Source organism: Coturnix japonica, chromosome 1 (assembly GCF_054131305.1).
Source record: "Coturnix japonica strain WE chromosome 1, WE-NBRP24, whole genome shotgun sequence".
NCBI classification, from domain to species: Eukaryota; Metazoa; Chordata; class Aves; order Galliformes; family Phasianidae; genus Coturnix; species Coturnix japonica.
Window position 1 is genome coordinate 52,904,244 of NC_140663.1, and position 17,603 is coordinate 52,921,846.

The window sequence follows — 17,603 nt, forward strand, 5'->3', positions numbered from 1 at the left end:
GCAGCCTCAGGTCAACTGCTACTAACTCAAACAGGTGGAAACCAACAGGGCAAACTTCAGGAGTGTGCTGACAGTCTCCACCAAGATACCTGCCAGCAGCTGTACACAGGGGCAGGGCTTGCACAAGCACAGACCTGCCGGGCACAGCCACCCACAACCCCCCTTTTGAAAAAGAGCAAGATAAAAGAAAAGTCCATGGGTTGTGCTGTGGCATGCCCTGTGACTTTTGATTTCAGCTTACACATTAGCTTGTGTGAACTGAGATTAATCCTCAGCCTTATTGCTGGACACGTGAGAACTCAAACACATATGCAGCTCCGCCATCCTCCCCCCGCCCAGGGGCAGCACCGTCACTATTAAACAGGCTGGGCAGGAAGCAGCCACAACACAGCTGGTCTGGCAGCGAGAGGGGCCATGGCGACCTACGTGCAGCTGAACACCGGAGCCAAGATGCCCATCCTGGGGCTGGGAACATGGAAGGTAACAGCTGGAGAGAAAAGCTTTCGTACTGCAGAGCAGTATCAGACTTTCAGAGCACTGCTCCTGCAACAAAAATAGTAGCAGGGAGGGTTACTTTCTGTAAGGTAGTTTTCCCATTCTTCTCTTGTTAGGAAACAGGCATTCAAATTGCACTGATATGAACTTCTTAAGTAAATTGTTGTTGTTTTCAGTCCCCACCAGGGCAAGTGACAGCTGCAGTGAAGGCTGCAATCGATGCTGGATACCGCCACTTCGATGGTGCCTATTTGTACCAGAACGAGAAGGAGGTTGGGGATGGGATCCAGCAGAAAATCAAGGAAGGCGTTGTGAAGCGAGAAGACCTCTTCATTGTCAGTAAGGTAAACAGCTGATGGCCTTCCATCTCAAAGAAGCGGTAGGGAAATGCTTTGCCTATAGTAACTGCAGAGAAGATAGCATAAAGGCAGGCTTTATGCTTTAGGCTGAAGGCTTTGAAAACATCCTTCGAGTCACTCCTGATTCAAGCTTACTGCTTCACTTAATCTCTGGAGTCCTCTCTGGAGTCTCAGGAAGGATATGAATCACTGATTCTCGAAACAACACTTGACTTTCTGCACACTGAGTGTGATTTTCTTGTAGTCAGTGGACAGGGATAATAAGCTCGCTGAGTTGTGAGCAAAGGAGGGCAGAAACCCTCTTTTCTTCCCAGTTCACTGACAGGCTGATCCCCATTCAGCCTGAACTCGCCAAGAGAAGACAGCACTGTGCTCACAGGGACCTGTCTCCACAGGTCCTTCCTTCCTTCCTTTCTTCAACTCATTCTCTCCCTGTGAATGGCTCCTTCCATCCATATCCCTAAAGAACAGCCACTCTTCCTCCACCCAATGCACTGTGTGCTTCAGCATCACAGCCTGGCACTTTGCAGAGGGGAAGAAGTGCTGTGGCATGAGGAAGGACGTGGCCCTGGATCTCAGAGATGACCTGCACAGCATGGGCGCCCTTGGTTTGAAGGGGAGCAGAAAAAGAGATGGAGGGCCAGGTAGCAACAAGAAAGTTAGAAATCAGCGACACAGCTCTGAGATCATATATGGTAGTGAGTTGATACAGAGGCATTACCAGCATGCTACTGGCACCCTCATGATGACAAAGCACAGCAGAGAAGGCATGTGTTGCAGCAGTAGTGCTTGTAGAGCACCTCAGTTCTTGCTCCAGCAGTGTTGCTCACACTTCTCTGCTGCACGAGAAACATGAGGTCCTGGGCATCCAGGTATCTGCCCACAGAGTCAGATGTCTTTATTCCCTGTGGCCTTCCAAAGAAGATGGAGCATTCCTGTTCCCTATGAAAGGGCACACAAACTTTTAACCCAGGAGATCACACTGTGGCTTGGCTTTTTATCTCCAGCTATGGTCCACATTTCATGAAAAACATCTGGTGAAGGGAGCCTGCCAGAAAACTCTTGCTGATCTAAAACTGGATTACCTGGATCTTTATCTCATCCACTGGCCTTCTGGCTTCAAGGTACAGTAATGGCAATTGCTTTGGCTTGCTTTGTTGGGTGGGATCTTCAGAGCTGCCAGCTATGCTTTCATCACAGCTGCTGTTCCTGTCTAGAAATATCACATCACTCTCGCTGCTCATTCACTTCTACTTCAGCCACATGCAGACTGCATGCACAGTGTCTTCTGTCTTCCTGATAATGGGGGAGGAAGATATAATTGATGGCAAGGATGCCCTGATCCTGCCTGAATTAAAACAAAGAAATGGTTCAAGATTTTATTATCTTATAAAGAGAATTAAAGTGATTGTTTTTCTTTCCTTCAGCCTTAATTCTCCTATACTCATGTTGAATTTCCTTACAAAGCTAACTGCCCTGAGGGGAATGCTACAAACATCTTTATTACATGCTCACAGGTTGGAGAGGATCTGTTTCCCACAGATGAAAAAGGCATGATTATACCCAGCAACACTGACCTCCTACAAACATGGGAGGTAAGTTCAGCCACAGAAGCAGTCCAGTTTTCTCTGTCTTTGACAGTCCTTTCCACATTTTCATCGCAGTCAGCCATCACAGAACTGTTCTCTCATGCATACACATTTACTTGGAAGGAAATTAAGATAATAGAAGGTACATTTCTTTGTGCTTAGTCATTACTTCCACACTGCTGTGCTCTCAGTGTCTAACACATGGGGAGAACCAAAATCTCTTTTCTGGAAGCTGCAGAACACATAGAAGATGGAAAACATTCTCAGTTTGACCGTATCAACTGTCCAGTTCACCACAAGTCCTCAAGCAGTTCTCAAACAGCTCAAACACATTTTGCAGAAGTAAAGACATTCTAGGTTATGAGCTTACCAACAGCCTGGGGCACAACGCAGTCTTGTCTGTATAGCATTCAATGTGGTATGATTTTTTCACTATGTCAAGGATTGAGACCTTGAGCCTGGGGTTGATGGCACCTGCATTTCTCTCAGGGAGCACTGTGGGTCTAAATAGTTACTCTGTGCTTCTCATGAAACAGGGAATCGTGTCACAAAAGATCATCTTCAAGATCTGTCTTCTATACCAGATGATGACTTTGCTCCTCTTTCTGCTAGGCCATGGAAGAGCTGGTGGATGCTGGCCTGGCAAAAGCCATTGGCATCTCCAATTTCAACCACGAGCAGATTGAAAGAATCTTGAACAAGCCAGGACTGAAATACAAGCCTGCAAACATCCAGGTAAGCTGATCTGGACAAGGAGAACAATGTGAAGAAGGCATTTATCCTTAATCCAGATCCATGTGTATTTCTGGGTACAAAAAGCACTGACATACCTTTTGTCTCTCACTTTGATGAACTGCTGTATACAAAGGCAGATGTATTTACTCATGAAACATTCTTCCTAGAAAGATAAAGAAAACACAGCCGAGATTCGTGAAACCCCTGCAGACAAACTGGATAAAACTTTACAAGATAATAGGTTTTTCAGAGCAAATGAAGGATGCATGCTGTCACCCAAGACATGAATCCATTTATGCAGAAGGCAGCCTCTCGCTGCATTAGGTGATAATAACTGACACACAGCAATATCACAGATGTTCTACCACCATCATCCTCTGCACTCTTGTGTTTCCAGATTGAATGTCATCCATACCTGACCCAGGAGAAGCTGATCAACTACTGCCATTCCAAAGGGATTGCTGTGACAGCGTATAGTCCCTTTGGCTCTCCTGACAGGCCACGGTAAGATTGTCTGAAATTTTGCAAAGAAGCTGGCATGAATCCTGTATGAACTTGCTGCTATAACCCCATTAAATCATTCTTCATGATACACAGATATCTGTTCTCTACGCTGGCTGTTCCTGTGGAGGTTTCCTGACACTGACATTCTTTTATTTGTACAGGGCTCAGCTAGAGCATCCTTTACCTCTGGATGACCCCAGGATTAAAGAGATTGCAGCCAAGCACAACAAAAGTGCAGCACAGGTAGGTGGGTGCTGGATAGTGGGTACTGATTCCCGTAACGCTGTCATTAAAAATAATCATGCCTGAGGAGGTGATAAAACATAAATCCATTCTCTACAACTTGTGGCACTCCTCTGCTTATTCCCTAGTGTTTCAGATTGTTCTTTGTATGGCTCACAATACATGCAACTCTTATTTCTTTGGCCATAAACAAAGAAAAGATTCTTGATGCATCTTCAGGCATCACCTCCTCTCTCAAGTTCAGCTAAATAGAATGATAGCCTTGTAGAAATTATTGAAAGTCCAGGTAAGAAGGAAATAACCGACTGTCTCAAAACTGGATTGGACAGGAGGCCTCCCATGTGGAGACCCACCACTCCCCTTTTTGCTCATCAGGGAGCCCTACCCAGGTCATATCACAGGAATTACTTGAAACACTGCTGTATAAAGGTGGCTGAACATATGGCAAACCACTGTTGATCACACTCAGTTTCTGTGGTAACACCACCTGCCTTCTCTCTGATTTGGTGGTTTCTTCCTGCAGGTTCTTCTTCGCTTCCAGATCCAGAGAAATGTGATTGTGATCCCCAAGTCTGTCACACCACAGCGCATTGTGGAGAACTTCAAGGTTAGTAATTACAAACAACCTGGCATCGCTTCTCCCCACAGAGCAAGCAGGGAGCCTTTCTCAGTCTTCCCAAGTCCTACCCATATGGGACCACAGGGCTTTTTCTATCTGCCTGTTTCCCTCTACTAAAGGATGATTCTGAGCATTATTGGAGGCCAAGAACAGTAACACAGCAGAAAAACCTGACATAGAGTAAGCAATGCTGATAAAGAAGTTCTTGTGTTCATAAAAAGTGCAGTCCTCTATCTCTCAAGTCAGTGGTCCATGACATAAAATAGATCCACCACAATGAATCCACCTTCTCAGCCTGTCTATCTTCTTCACACTGTTCCATTTCTTTCATAGAGGTGATTTCCAGCTTTTTCTCTTGTTTAGGTCTTTGACTTTGAATTGACTAAAGAAGACATGACAACTCTTCTCAGCTTTAACAGGAACTGGAGGATGGGTTTAATAAGCCAGTAAGTGACACTGATTCTTTACTTTCAAGTCTCACCTTTAGAATTGCCTCTACAGCATCGTTTCTGTCAGAGCTACTAGGCAGCATGAAATTCAAGTTACTGAAATAAGTGAGTAATCCAAACAATAGAAAAATACTTTTGCACCAGATAGGTAAATATGCTCACTTTGAAATCAAAGGGAAGACACAGCTGACCACACAATCATTTTCAACTCATTTTCCAGGGAAGTCTCTAACCTCAACTACAAAGGATGGGTTCTCACAGATCATTTTGTCTTTCTGTGCCTTACAAAATTAGGATGCATATCTTCACACATTCTTCTGGCAATTATGTAGCTCAGATCATGGAGTTACAGAATCATAAAATCACAAAATCACAGAATCACAGAATCATAGAATCATAGAACAGCTCAGGTTGGAAGGGACCATAGCAATCACCTCGTTCCAAGTCCCTTGCCATTGGCTGGAATGCCAACCACTACATCAGGTTGCCCAGGGTCCCATGGCAGATCCTCCATTCACCAAACACATCTCTATGTAACACATGATTTAGCCATTAAAAGAACTTTCTCTTCTTGATTTCTTTCAGGGCCAAAACACACAAGGAGTACCCATTCCACGCAGAATACTGATGCTGTTTGTAACCTTGCCTTCAATAGACCCTTTGTGTTTCATGTGTCTCTCCTCTGGCTTTGAGCTCTGTATCCAGCTTTCTTACTGCATCTGCCCCATTGCTGCTAGTGAAGTCAAAGGACACTTATTCCATTGATTTGTCTGAGTTCATTCCTTGGAAGATGGAAAGAGTATTGTAAAATGAAACAAAATATGGGATGCAATAATTTTCTGCTTATCAGAAGAGATGTATTACTGAAGTATCTGGGCAGAACTGCTAAGCAGAAAACAAGGACAGCTTGAACCACTATTAAGCAAGTGCCTTCAGTCTTGCCCCAGAGCAAAGTAACTTTAAAGGGTGAAAGCATTACTGGCTGAAATAATAGTGCAGGGGTTGGGGTGTCGGGGAGCTTTCTTTCTGAAATTGAATAAACTACCTGTGAATGTTAAACCTCTCCTCTTGGCTGGTGGCTCATGCCTGTGGAACAAACCAGTGCTTGTTCCTGTAGTTCAGCTCACACTTCCCTGCTGTGTGAGGAAGATAAGCACCTTGGGACAATACAATCTGCTCTTTGCATGTCCCAGAGGACGGGGTGGTCATGGGCTTTCTTGTCCGTCCTTACGAAGGAAAATGGGAAACCATTGACTGCAAAGTGCACAGTTTTTGAAAAACCACTGCTGGAAGGAACCTGCTGGAGGCCAGCCTGGAACTGGATTACCTGGATCTCTGCCTTGTGCACTGACCTCTGGGGTTTGAGGAATACGAATAGTAATGCACTTGGCTTTATCATGACCTCTGCTTCTGAAGATTTACATGGCTTTACTGCCCAATAACTGCTGCCAATGACAATGTTAATCTCTTTCTACTTTGATGTGTACAAGCATTGTTCTTGCCTGTGCATGGATCTGTGTGGTTTCTTTCCCCGCAGGTGTTTGGGTGAGTCATCACTTTGAGGGGCCCAGCACAAATACCTGCCATGACTGGGATATGCTGGCTAGAAATACCGGATGGGTGGTGTTACTCTCTTAGTGTAACACAGTGTGAATTTCTCTGTTTAACCAAAGAGATTTGGATATGGGTGCAATGTCAGATACAGGACAAAAATGACCGGTACTCAGCTTTCCACAAGAGAATCAGCTTGGGCAAACTCGCCAGTTCTTTCCTGAAGAGAAACAACATCAGGAAGAGTGCATTCAGGCCCTGCCTAGCATCATGGATAGTGACTTTGCTCCACTCTGGCCACAGAAGAGCTGGTTGATGCTGTTCTGGTTAAGGCCATTGGAATCTCCAGCATTAACTGTGAGAAGACTGAAAGATTCCAAAACAAGACAAGACTGAAATATAAACATGCAAACAACCAAGCAAGCTAATAATTGTGAAGCCAGGTGTGTAGTTCAGAAGGATAATGAAGATCTGATTAAAGTTGCTTGAGGATGTGGAAAGAGGGAGAACAAAGTGGACATTCCATGTTCTCCAAGTGCCACTCTTCTAAGAATACTGGGTACAAATGTCATCTGAAGTCAAGGAAGAAAACTCTGTAACTCCAATGTGGTGTTGGGAAGAGGCATTCCTTAATTCCTCACAATACGTACCGGGCAACTTAACCAGCAAGCTTGCTCTCTCAGAGTTCAGTTACTGCATTTAACAGTTCAGACACACACCTGCAGTACACTGGCATGCATATTCATTCTTTTTCAACAACTCATTAATATATGCCAGTGTCCCTTTGGGCATGCTCAGTGGTATCTAGGGTGGTCAAGTGCACATCTGCTTCTTCCCCATTTTCCACCACTAGCTTCATCACTGAGAACTTCAGCTTAATTTCAGCTGCTTCTCCCCAATTTGGAAAGTTTCCATGCTTATTAAGCCATGGTGAGCAACTTTTAAAACAATATATGAGGAATCCACAGAAGGTGTCTTTGCATCTATTGGGTGCAAAAGATAAAAGTAATCTATTATGACTCCTGTGCTTCTTGTGAGGCAAAAGATATTCTACTATGTCCCCAGTGCAAAATTATCAAGGAAAACAAGACTGTTCACCCACTAAAGTTGAAATGGAAAGTTTCCATCCACTCATGGATTCCTTTTGCTAAACAAAAACACTGGTTCTTAAACTAATGTACTACACCCTATGGCTAAACAAACCAACATATACCACAAGACAGACTGGGAAACTTCACCTTGATAAACCCTTGTATGCAAGTAGAGGAACACACTGTGAAACACTCTTTCCCAGCTTAAACAGAATATGGAGAATCTGTGAAACAGTCTTTCAAGTGACGACTTATTTCCTTCCAGCTCCTAACTCATCTGTATTCTTTATTCTGATCTTAAATGTATTCAAAGAGCAGTACAAACGAGACATGTTAGGAAAGCTGGAGTCATTTGCGGACACTAAGAAACTCCTAATTAATATCTTAGTAGAGTAGCATATTTTCACCATATGGAGTGAACAGTGAGGCTAAATATCCTCTCTGAAGTCAACACCACCTACAGTAGTGCCTCCAGGGCTTTCTTGGCTCCTGTCTCACAGGTTTATTGACTTCCTCCTCCTCTTTCACGTCCCTTCAGTTACCCTCTTGCTGGCAAGTTACAACTCCATTTGTCACCAAAACACCTCATTTGGTGTCACTCAAAAAACGACAGCACAAATTTGCCTGTCATCTGATCATCAAATCACAGAATGGCTTATTTTGGAAGGGATCTTAGGAAACATGAGATTCCAACCCCACAACTACATACAGGGCTTCCAGGTGCTAGATCAAGAATGCCCAGGGCCCCATCCAATCTGGCCTTGAACACCTCCAGAGATGGGGCATCCACAACCTCTCTGGACAGACTGTTCCAGAGCGTCACCATTCTCTCAGTGAAGAATTTCCCCCTGACATCTAATCTAAATCTCCCTTCCTTTAGCTTAAAACCATTCCCCCTTGTCCTGCCACTATCTACCCATGTAAAAAGTTGATTTCTATCATGTTACTAAACTTCCTTTATACTCTGGAAGGTCCCAGTGAGGCCTCCTTGTAGTTTTCTCTTTTCCAGGCTAAACAAGCCCAGTTCCTTCAGCCTATCTACATAGGAGAGGTGCTCCAACATAGGAGATGTGCAGATGCAGCGATAGTTCATCAAACTTAAATTACTGGTGGTAACTGCATCACCTTCTATTAATTTTTTACATCCCTCTTTTGTACCATCACTGGAACACCATCAGGAGCTACATCAAATCTGTTGACAAAAGTGAAAGAAAATTGCTTTCATCTATTTTGTCACTCTTTCGTGCAAATCAATCTGTGTCTTTCAATGGCACCAAAGAAGCAATTTCTTCAGTGACATTGTATTTCTTACCAACACCGCTAATGAAAATGCCAAATTGAGCCATGTCTGAAGCATTACCACTTTCATCTATTATCAGAGTGTAAAACTTGAAATTAACAGCTTTACTCTACAATTTTTTATAGGTTCTCCTATTTCTTCAGTTCACCTGCCTATAGCCAGGTGAGACAAACTGATCTTAGAAAAATCCCTTGTTTTATCAGGACACATTGTATCGGTCTTGCTTTCCATGCACTGCAGAATAAACTCGCCATCAGATTTGGCACCATGTTCCTGCACAGGTGTTTTGAAATTGTCCTCTTTGACAACTGATATGATTTCCTTACAGAAGAACCATAGTGCCATATTATTTGTCAGCACTGCACAGTGCCCTCCCTGTGTCCTGGGGCAGGGCCGGGCTGCTCCATGGGGCAAAGCTGCCACCAGGATGATGCAGAAACAGGGCACGGCCTGCAGGTCAGACAAGCCTGATGAAGCCTGTACCAATAAACTGGAAGAATTACAAGTGAGAACAGCAATTTACAGGAAGAAATTTGGTCCTCTCACTATCACAAAAACACCAAGGATACACTTTGACTTCTGAACTTAACCATACATGCTCTGCAGTGATGTTTATCATGTGCCTCAGCTTCTGTTATCATAGAATCATTGAATCACAAGGTTGGAAAAGGCCTACAAGATCATATGGCACAACTGTTCTCCCATTACCATTGCTACCACGAGCTACTAAACCACGTCCCGTAGCTCCTTGTACCAGATGCCTCTTGAACACTGCCAGGAACAGCGACTCCACCACCTCCCTGGACAGGCCATTCCAGTGCCTGACCACTCTGTGAGAAAATGTTTATTCTTATGTTATGTTTCCTAATGATTTTCCTCATGTTCTGCAAAGTGCAAATAACATTACCTGCGGGCAGAGGGAACAACTTCATTAAGTTGCTCCAGGTGTTTCACCAACCATGTGCACCAGCAGATGCACTTAGGGGCACCAGTTTCTGCCAGGTCAGAACAAACACAGTGGGACTAAGGCATAGGCCCTGCCTTTGCCTGAGTCTCCCAGCTAAGAGCACAGCAGTACAGCATGGCTCTATGAGATGTTCCATGCCACACCTTGGGACTCCAGTTGAATGAATTTTTGTTGGGCAACCTCTGGCTTTAATAATGCCAAGTCATGGGACAAAGTGCCAGTAACTCAAACAGGCAGTAACCAACTGTGACACATTTAAAAGTGTTACAAATCACAATAAAAATGTATGCAAAAAACTGTGCCTAGGTGCAAGGCCCTGCACAAGCATAAACCAGACCAAAGCACAGCAAGATACATCTCTCCTTCTGATAAAGAAATTGACTGGGAGTAATGGCTTATCGGGTGTGCACAGCCAAGCCTTCTGTTGGCGATTGCTTCCCCAACTCCTGAAAGACTTCAGCTTGCACATTAACTTGTGTGAGCAGAAAATAATGTGCAGCATTGTTGCTGGACACGTGAGAGCTCAGAGCGCAAGCGCAACTCCTCCATCCTCCCCCCATCCAGGGGCAGCAGCGTCACTATTAAACAGGCTGGGCAGGAAGCAGCCACAACACAGCTGGCCTGGCAGCACGAGGGGCCATGGCGACCTACGTGCAGCTGAACACCGGAGCCAAGATGCCCATCCTGGGGCTGGGAACATGGAAGGTAACAGCTGGAGAGAAAAGCTTTCGTACTGCAGAGCTCCCTGGCACCAAGCTCGCTTGCTGCCGCTCTGCCTGGCTGTGGGACTGAGCTGTGTGAGAGAGGAGCTGTGCAGAAATGCCTGGAGGCGGGATCTGAGTTTCAGAGCACTCTGAAGAGCTCCTGCAACAAAAATTGTAGCAGGGAGGGTTACTTTCTGTAAGGTAGTTTTCCCATTCTTCTCTTGTTAGGAAACAGGCATTCAAATTGCACTGCTATGAACTTCTTAAGTAAATTGTTGTTGTTTTCAGTCCCCACCAGGGCAAGTGACAGCTGCAGTGATGGCTGCAATCGATGCTGGATACCGCCACTTTGATGGTGCCTATGTGTACCAGAATGAGAAGGAGGTTGGGGATGGGATCCAGCAGAAAATCAAGGAAGGCGTTGTGAAGCGAGAGGACCTCTTCATTGTCAGTAAGGTAAACAGCTGATGGCCTTCCATCTCAAAAAAGCGGTTGGGAAATGTTTTGCCTATAGTAACTGCATAGTAGGTAGCTTAGAGTCAAGTTTCATGCTGCAGGATGAAGCTGCTCCTATCATCCTATCATCAGTAACTCCTGATGCAAGCTTACTGCTTCACCCCAGTCCCTGTGGAGTCTTAGGAAGGATATGCACCGCTGATACTGGAATCACCACTTGATATTCCTAATACTAATTGTGATTTTCTTGCACCCAGTAGACAGGGACAACAATTTTGCTGAAATGTGAGTAGAGCAGGGCAGAAACCCTCTTTTCTTCCCAGTTCACTGACAGGCTGATCCCCATTCAGCCTGAACTCACCAAGAGAAGACAGCACTGTGCTCACAGGGACCTGTCTCCACAGGTCCTTCCTCCCTTCCTTTCTACAACTCGTTCTCTCCCTGTGAATGGCTCCTTCCATCCACGTGCCTAAAGAACAGCCACTCTTCCTCCACCCAATGCACTGTGTGCTTCAGCGTCACAGACCGGCAATTTGCAGAGGGGAAGAAGTGCTGTGGCATGAGGAAGGATGTGGCCCTGCACCTCTTGCCCCTGCTGGAGCTCAGAGACCACCTGCACAGCATGGGCACCCTTGGTTTGAAGGGGAGCAGGAAAAGAGATGGAGGGCCAGGTAGCAACAAGAAAGTTAGAAATCAGTGATACACAGTTCTGAGATCATATGCAGTAGTGGGCTGGTGCAGTGAAACTACCTGTGTGCTACTGACACCCTCATGATGACAGAGCACAGCAGAGAAGGCATGTGTTGCAGTGGTAATGTGAATGGGGTACCTCAGTTCTTGCTCCAGCAGTGTTGCTCACACTTCTCTGCTGCATGACAAACATGAGGTCCTGGGCATCCAGGTATCTGCCCACAGAGTCAGATGTCTTTATTCCCTGTGGCCTTCCAAAGAAGATGGAGCATTCCTGTTCCCTATGAAAGGGCTCACAAACTTTTAACCCAGGAGATCACACTGTGGCTTGGCTTTTTATCTCCAGCTATGGTCCACATTTCATGAAAAACATCTGGTGAAGGGAGCCTGCCAGAAAACTCTTGCTGATCTAAAACTGGATTACCTGGATCTTTATCTCATCCACTGGCCTTCTGGCTTCAAGGTACAGTAATGGCAATTGCTTTGGGTTACTTTGGATCTTGCTTTGGGATCTTCAGAGCTGCCAGCTATGTTTTCATCACAGTTGCTGTTCCTGTCTTGAAATATGATGTTGCTCTGCTGCTGTCATTCAGTTCTACTCTGGCCATGTGTGCCAGGCTCTGGAACTCTTCCCACAAGCACATGCAAGCGTGCATGCTGTCCTCTGTTCATTTTATAATGGGATAGGAAAATCCTACCCCGAGTTCACACATCTCAGCTGCAACAATAAGTTACTGTGCTTTCCCTCGCACAAATTACAATGTGTTCATTTCAAATGTAACATCTGCAGAACGCAGAAAAATTTCCTGCCTTTACAGGAACAGTTGGTGTCAAGAAGGCCTTGACCTTGCATGAATTAAGAAGAAAGCATGGTACAAGTCTTAAATACCTTACGATGAGAATTAACATGTTTGGTTACTGGCGTTAGCTTCCTGATTGATATCCTTACTACAGTAGCATCCTTATGGGATTGTTACAAGTACCTTTATTCCGTGCTCACAGGCTGGAGATGTCCTGTTTCCCACAGATGACAACGGCATGGCTATACCCAGCAACACTGACCTCCTAGAAACATGGGAGGTAAGTTCAACCACAGAAGCAGTCCAGATTTCTCTGCCTTTGACAGTCCCTTATGAATTTTCATTGCCATCAGCTCTCTCAGAAATATCTTTTCATGCATGTACATTTACTTGTAAGGAAATAATGAAAATACAACGTAGATGACTGCATGCATAGTTATTACTTCCACACTACTGTTCCCTGTGTATCTAACTCACAGTGATTGCCAAAATCTTTTATGGAAGCTGCAGACAACATAGATGATAGAAAAAGTTCTCAGTTTGACCATATAAACTGCCTAGTTCACCACAAGTCCTCAGGCCATTCCTCAACTGCTCAAGCATATTTTGCAGGAATAAAGACATTTTAGGTTATGAGCTTACCTACAGACTGGGAGACAGCACTCCTGTGCTTGCACAGCAGTGGATAATTGAGTATCATTGTTATTTCCTCATTCACCGTCTTGAGATTTTTCACAGTGTCAAGGAGTGAGACTTAGAGCTTGGGGGAGATGGCTACCACATTTAGATCAGGGAGCAATGCGGGTCCTAACAGTTAATTTGTGCATCTTAAGAAAACTGGAATCATGCTACAGAGGAGCATCCTCAGGACTCAGTTCCATACCGGATGATGACTTTGCTCCTCCTTCTGCTAGGCCATGGAAGAGCTGGTGGATGCTGGCCTGGCAAAAGCCATTGGCATCTCCAACTTCAACCACGAACAGATTGAAAGAATCTTGAACAAGCCAGGACTGAAATACAAGCCTGCAAACAACCAGGTAAGCTGGTAGGTGACCCCACATACACATCAGGTCTTCACTGACTATGAAGACGTGATCTGTTGAATGGGGATATGGAAAAGGAGAACAATGTGAAGAAAGCATTTATCCTTAATCCAGCCGTATGAGCATTTCTGGGTACAAAAAGCAATGACACACTCACCTTTTGTCTCTCACTCTGATGAACCACAGTTTGCAAATGCAGACGTAGTTCTTACAGAAACATTCGTTCTGGAAAGATTAAAAAGCCACAGCTGAGTGAAACCTCTGCAGACAAACTGGGTAAAAACTTTACATGACAGTAGGTTTTAAAGTGAAAATGAAGGTCATGTTGTCATCCAAGACAGTTCATTTGTTCCAAAGGCAGCCGCTCACTGCATTCACTGATAACTTTTGACACACAGCAATATCAAAGCAGTTCTGTCACCAACATCGTCTATGCTCTTGTCTTTCCAGATCGAATGTCATCCATACCTGACCCAGGAGAAACTGATCAACTACTGCCATTCCAAAGGGATTGCTGTGACAGCATATAGTCCCTTTGGCTCTCCTGACAGACCATGGTAAGATCACTGGCATTTTGCAAGGCAGCTGGCATAAATTTTGCTTCTACAACTCAATCAATGATTCATCAAGATGCAGATAGCTTTTGCTAGGACAGCTGTGCCTGTGAAGGTTTCTTGCCATTGATCTTCTGTTCTTTGTGTAGGGCTAAGCCAGAGGATCCTTCTCTTCTCGATGACCCCAAGATTAAAGAGATTGCAGCCAAGCACAACAAAACAGTAGCACAGGTAGGTGGGTGCTGGATGGTGGGTACCACTTCTGTAACACAGTCATTAAGAAAAAATTACACCTCAGGAGGAGATAAAACCTAAATTTATTCTCTACAAGCTCTGGCACTCCTCTGATTATTCCCTAACAGAGTAGATTGTTCCTGGTATGGCCTGCAATATATGCCACTGGTAGTTCTTCTGCCATCAACAAAGAAATCATTTCAAAGTTTTGCTTAAATTACTGAAAATCCAGGTAAGAAAGAAAATACCTGGCCGTCTCAAAACCAGATCAGACATGAAGCCTCCCATGTAGGGATCCACCTCTCAGCCCGTTGCTCTTCAGGCAGCGCTTCACAGGCCTCCCCACAAGAATGACTTGAAAGGCAGCTCTACAAAAGTGGCTGTAGCTCAGGCAAACTGCTGTTAAACACGCTCAGTTCCTACGGCAACATCTCCACCTGCCTTCTCTCTGATCCAGTGGTCTCTTCCTGCAGGTTCTCCTTCGCTTCCACATCCAGAGAAATGTGATTGTGATCCCCAAGTCTGTCACACCACAGCGCATTGTGGAGAACTTCAAGGTTAGTAAACATGAGTGGCCTGCCATCACTTCTCCCCACAGAGCGAGCAGGGAGCCTTTCTCAGCCGAGACCTACTCAGTTAGGACCACAGGACTTTTTCTCTCTGCCTGTTTCCCTCTATTGAGGGCTAAGCATAGGATGTAATTTGTGAGGACTTGTATGATCTTAAATGTTCCGTGTCTTTTTGGTTAGAGAATTATTCTGAGCATTTTTGGATGCCAAGAACAGTAACACAGCAGATAAATCTGACATAGAATAAGCAGTGCTCATAAAGAAGTTCTTGTGTTCGTAAAAAGTGCAGTCCTCTATCTCTTAAGTCAGTGGTCCATGACATAAAATAGATCCACCACAATGAATCCACCTTCTCAGCCTGTCTGTCTTCTTCACACTGTTCCATTTCTTTCATAGAGGTGATTTCCAGCTTTTTCTCTTGTTTAGGTCTTTGACTTTGAATTGACTAAAGAAGACATGACAACACTTCTCAGCTTTAACAGGAACTGGAGGATGGGTGTACTGAGCCAGTAAGTGACACTAATTTCAAGTCTCACCTTTAGAATTGCTTCTACATCATCGTTTCTGTCAGAGCTACTAGGCAGCATGAAATTCAAGTTACTGAGATAAGTGAGTAATTCAAATAATAGCAGGTTTGTCCAAAAATACTTTTGCACCAGACAGGTAAATATGCTCACTTTGAAATCAAAGGGAAGACACAGCTGACCACATAATTATTTTCAACTCAGTTTCCAGGGAACTCTCTAACATCAACTACAAAGGATGGTTTCTAACAGATCATTTTGTCTTTCTCCACTTTAGTAAATTAGGATACATATCTTCACACATTCTTCAGGCAATTACATAATTCAGATCATGGTGTTACAAAATCACAGAATCACAGAATCATAGACTCATAGAATGGCTTGAGTTGGAAGAGATCCTAAAGATCACCTTGTTCCAAGTTCCTCGCCATTGGCTGGGATGCCAGCCACTACATCAGGTTGCCCAAGGCCCCTTAAAATCCCTCTTTTGTGGATCCTCTGTGCACCGAACCCATCTACCTCTATGTAACGCATGATTTAGCCATTAAAAGAACTTTCTCTTTTTGATTTCTTTCAGGGCCAAAATGCACAAGGAGTACCCTTTCCATGCGGAATACTGATGCTGTTTGTAACCTGGCCTTCTCTGAACCCCTGGTGTTTCATGTGCCTCTCCTCTAGCTTTGAGCTGTGTATCCAGCTTTCTTACTGCATCTGAGCTGTTGCTGCTAGTGAAGTCAAAGGACATTTATTCCATTGATGTTGTCTGAGTTCACTCTTTGGAAGATGGAAGAAGTATTGTCCAGTGGAATAAAACGTGGGGTGTAATGATTTTCTGCTTATCAGAAGAGAGGAGGAATTCTGAAGTTTCTGGGCAGAACTTCTAAGTGGAAAATGAGGACAGTTTGAACACTTGAAACACTATAAAGCAAGTGCCTTCAGTCCTGCACCAGCACAAACCAGAGGCTTAGAACCTACAACAATAAACAGACATCCACCATCGCATGAGAAGGCTCACATATTTTAAATAGAAATAACTCTAAAGCATGAAATCATTACTGGCTGAAATGTTGGTGCAGGGATGGTGGGTTGGATAATTTTTTTTAGCAATTTAATGAAATCTCTATGAATTTACCCTTCTTTCTTTTTTGAGCCTTGCACAGGGGAGGGGAAACAAAGTCATGGAGGGCCAGGTAACACCAAAATGTCATTGTAACTGCAATGTGGTGTTAGGAAGCAGCATTCCTTTATTCCCCACACTGCATTCCAAGCAACTTGACAAAGAAGGGCATGCTCTCAGAGTTCGGGTTCTACATTGAAACAGTAAAGAGATACGTGTGCATTACACTGGCATACACATTCATCCTTTTTCAAAAACTCATTAATATATGCCCAGTGTCCCCCCCGGGCATGCGCAGTAGCATCTAAGCTGGTCACATGCCCGCTTACTTTTTCACTATTTTTCCACTATGAGCTTAATCACTGAGACTTTTGGTTGACTTTTAGCCATTTTTCCCTAATTTGGCAAAATACCATGGCTCGTTAGGCTATAATGAGCATCTTCCAAAATAATATATGTGAAAAGTCAAGGAAGACATCCTTGCACCTGGTTTAATGCAAAGATAAAAGGTCTATTAATGACTCCGGCGCTTGTGGTGAAGAAGAATTAAGAGAAAGCAAGGCTGTTCACACACCAAGCAAAGTTGAAATGGGAAGTTTTAGAACCAGCACTCATTGATCCCCTTTGCCAAACTAATATATTGGTCCTTAAACTAACATACTGATAGCTGTTGCTAAACAAACCAGCTTATATCCATCCCTCCTTTACTTTTGAGGATTACGATGTTTATATCTTAATCCTCACTATCTTTGACCTTCACCTTTAGGGATACATTCCCAGCACTGAATCATACAACAAACAAGGATACATACAGCTACTCCCTACACTATCCCTACAAGTAACTTGTTAACCAGTCCAATCTGGGAAGCTAGGAGTCATTTGGTTAAAAGGTCAGTTAAGCTCCAGCTTACATCATCCTGGCTTACTTTCACCAGTATTTCAGCTTGATGACGTATCTTATATATGTATGCTTCTATTCTAACATTTTGATCTACATAAAATCAACTACC

The 17,603-nt window shown here is 44.1% G+C and overlaps 2 protein-coding genes across 2 annotated transcripts; both read left to right on the plus strand.

Moving 5' to 3' along the window:
• Window positions 1-352: 352 nt before the first annotated feature.
• Window positions 353-6,056, plus strand: LOC107314860 (aldo-keto reductase family 1 member B1-like). The gene is made up of 10 exons (XM_085520345.1): window positions 353-480; window positions 672-839; window positions 1,862-1,978; window positions 2,372-2,449; window positions 3,056-3,178; window positions 3,576-3,682; window positions 3,844-3,925; window positions 4,449-4,532; window positions 4,908-4,990; window positions 5,579-6,056. The coding sequence occupies exons 1-10, from the start codon at window positions 415-417 to the stop codon at window positions 5,619-5,621; spliced, it is 951 nt and encodes a 316-aa protein (XP_085376471.1). The 5' UTR covers window positions 353-414; the 3' UTR covers window positions 5,622-6,056.
• A 4,423-nt stretch (window positions 6,057-10,479) lies between these two features.
• Window positions 10,480-16,478, plus strand: LOC107314959 (aldo-keto reductase family 1 member B1-like). The gene is made up of 10 exons (XM_085520383.1): window positions 10,480-10,607; window positions 10,895-11,062; window positions 12,099-12,215; window positions 12,755-12,832; window positions 13,467-13,589; window positions 14,046-14,152; window positions 14,299-14,380; window positions 14,857-14,940; window positions 15,379-15,461; window positions 16,054-16,478. The coding sequence occupies exons 1-10, from the start codon at window positions 10,542-10,544 to the stop codon at window positions 16,094-16,096; spliced, it is 951 nt and encodes a 316-aa protein (XP_085376509.1). The 5' UTR covers window positions 10,480-10,541; the 3' UTR covers window positions 16,097-16,478.
• The last annotated feature ends 1,125 nt before the right edge of the window (window positions 16,479-17,603 follow it).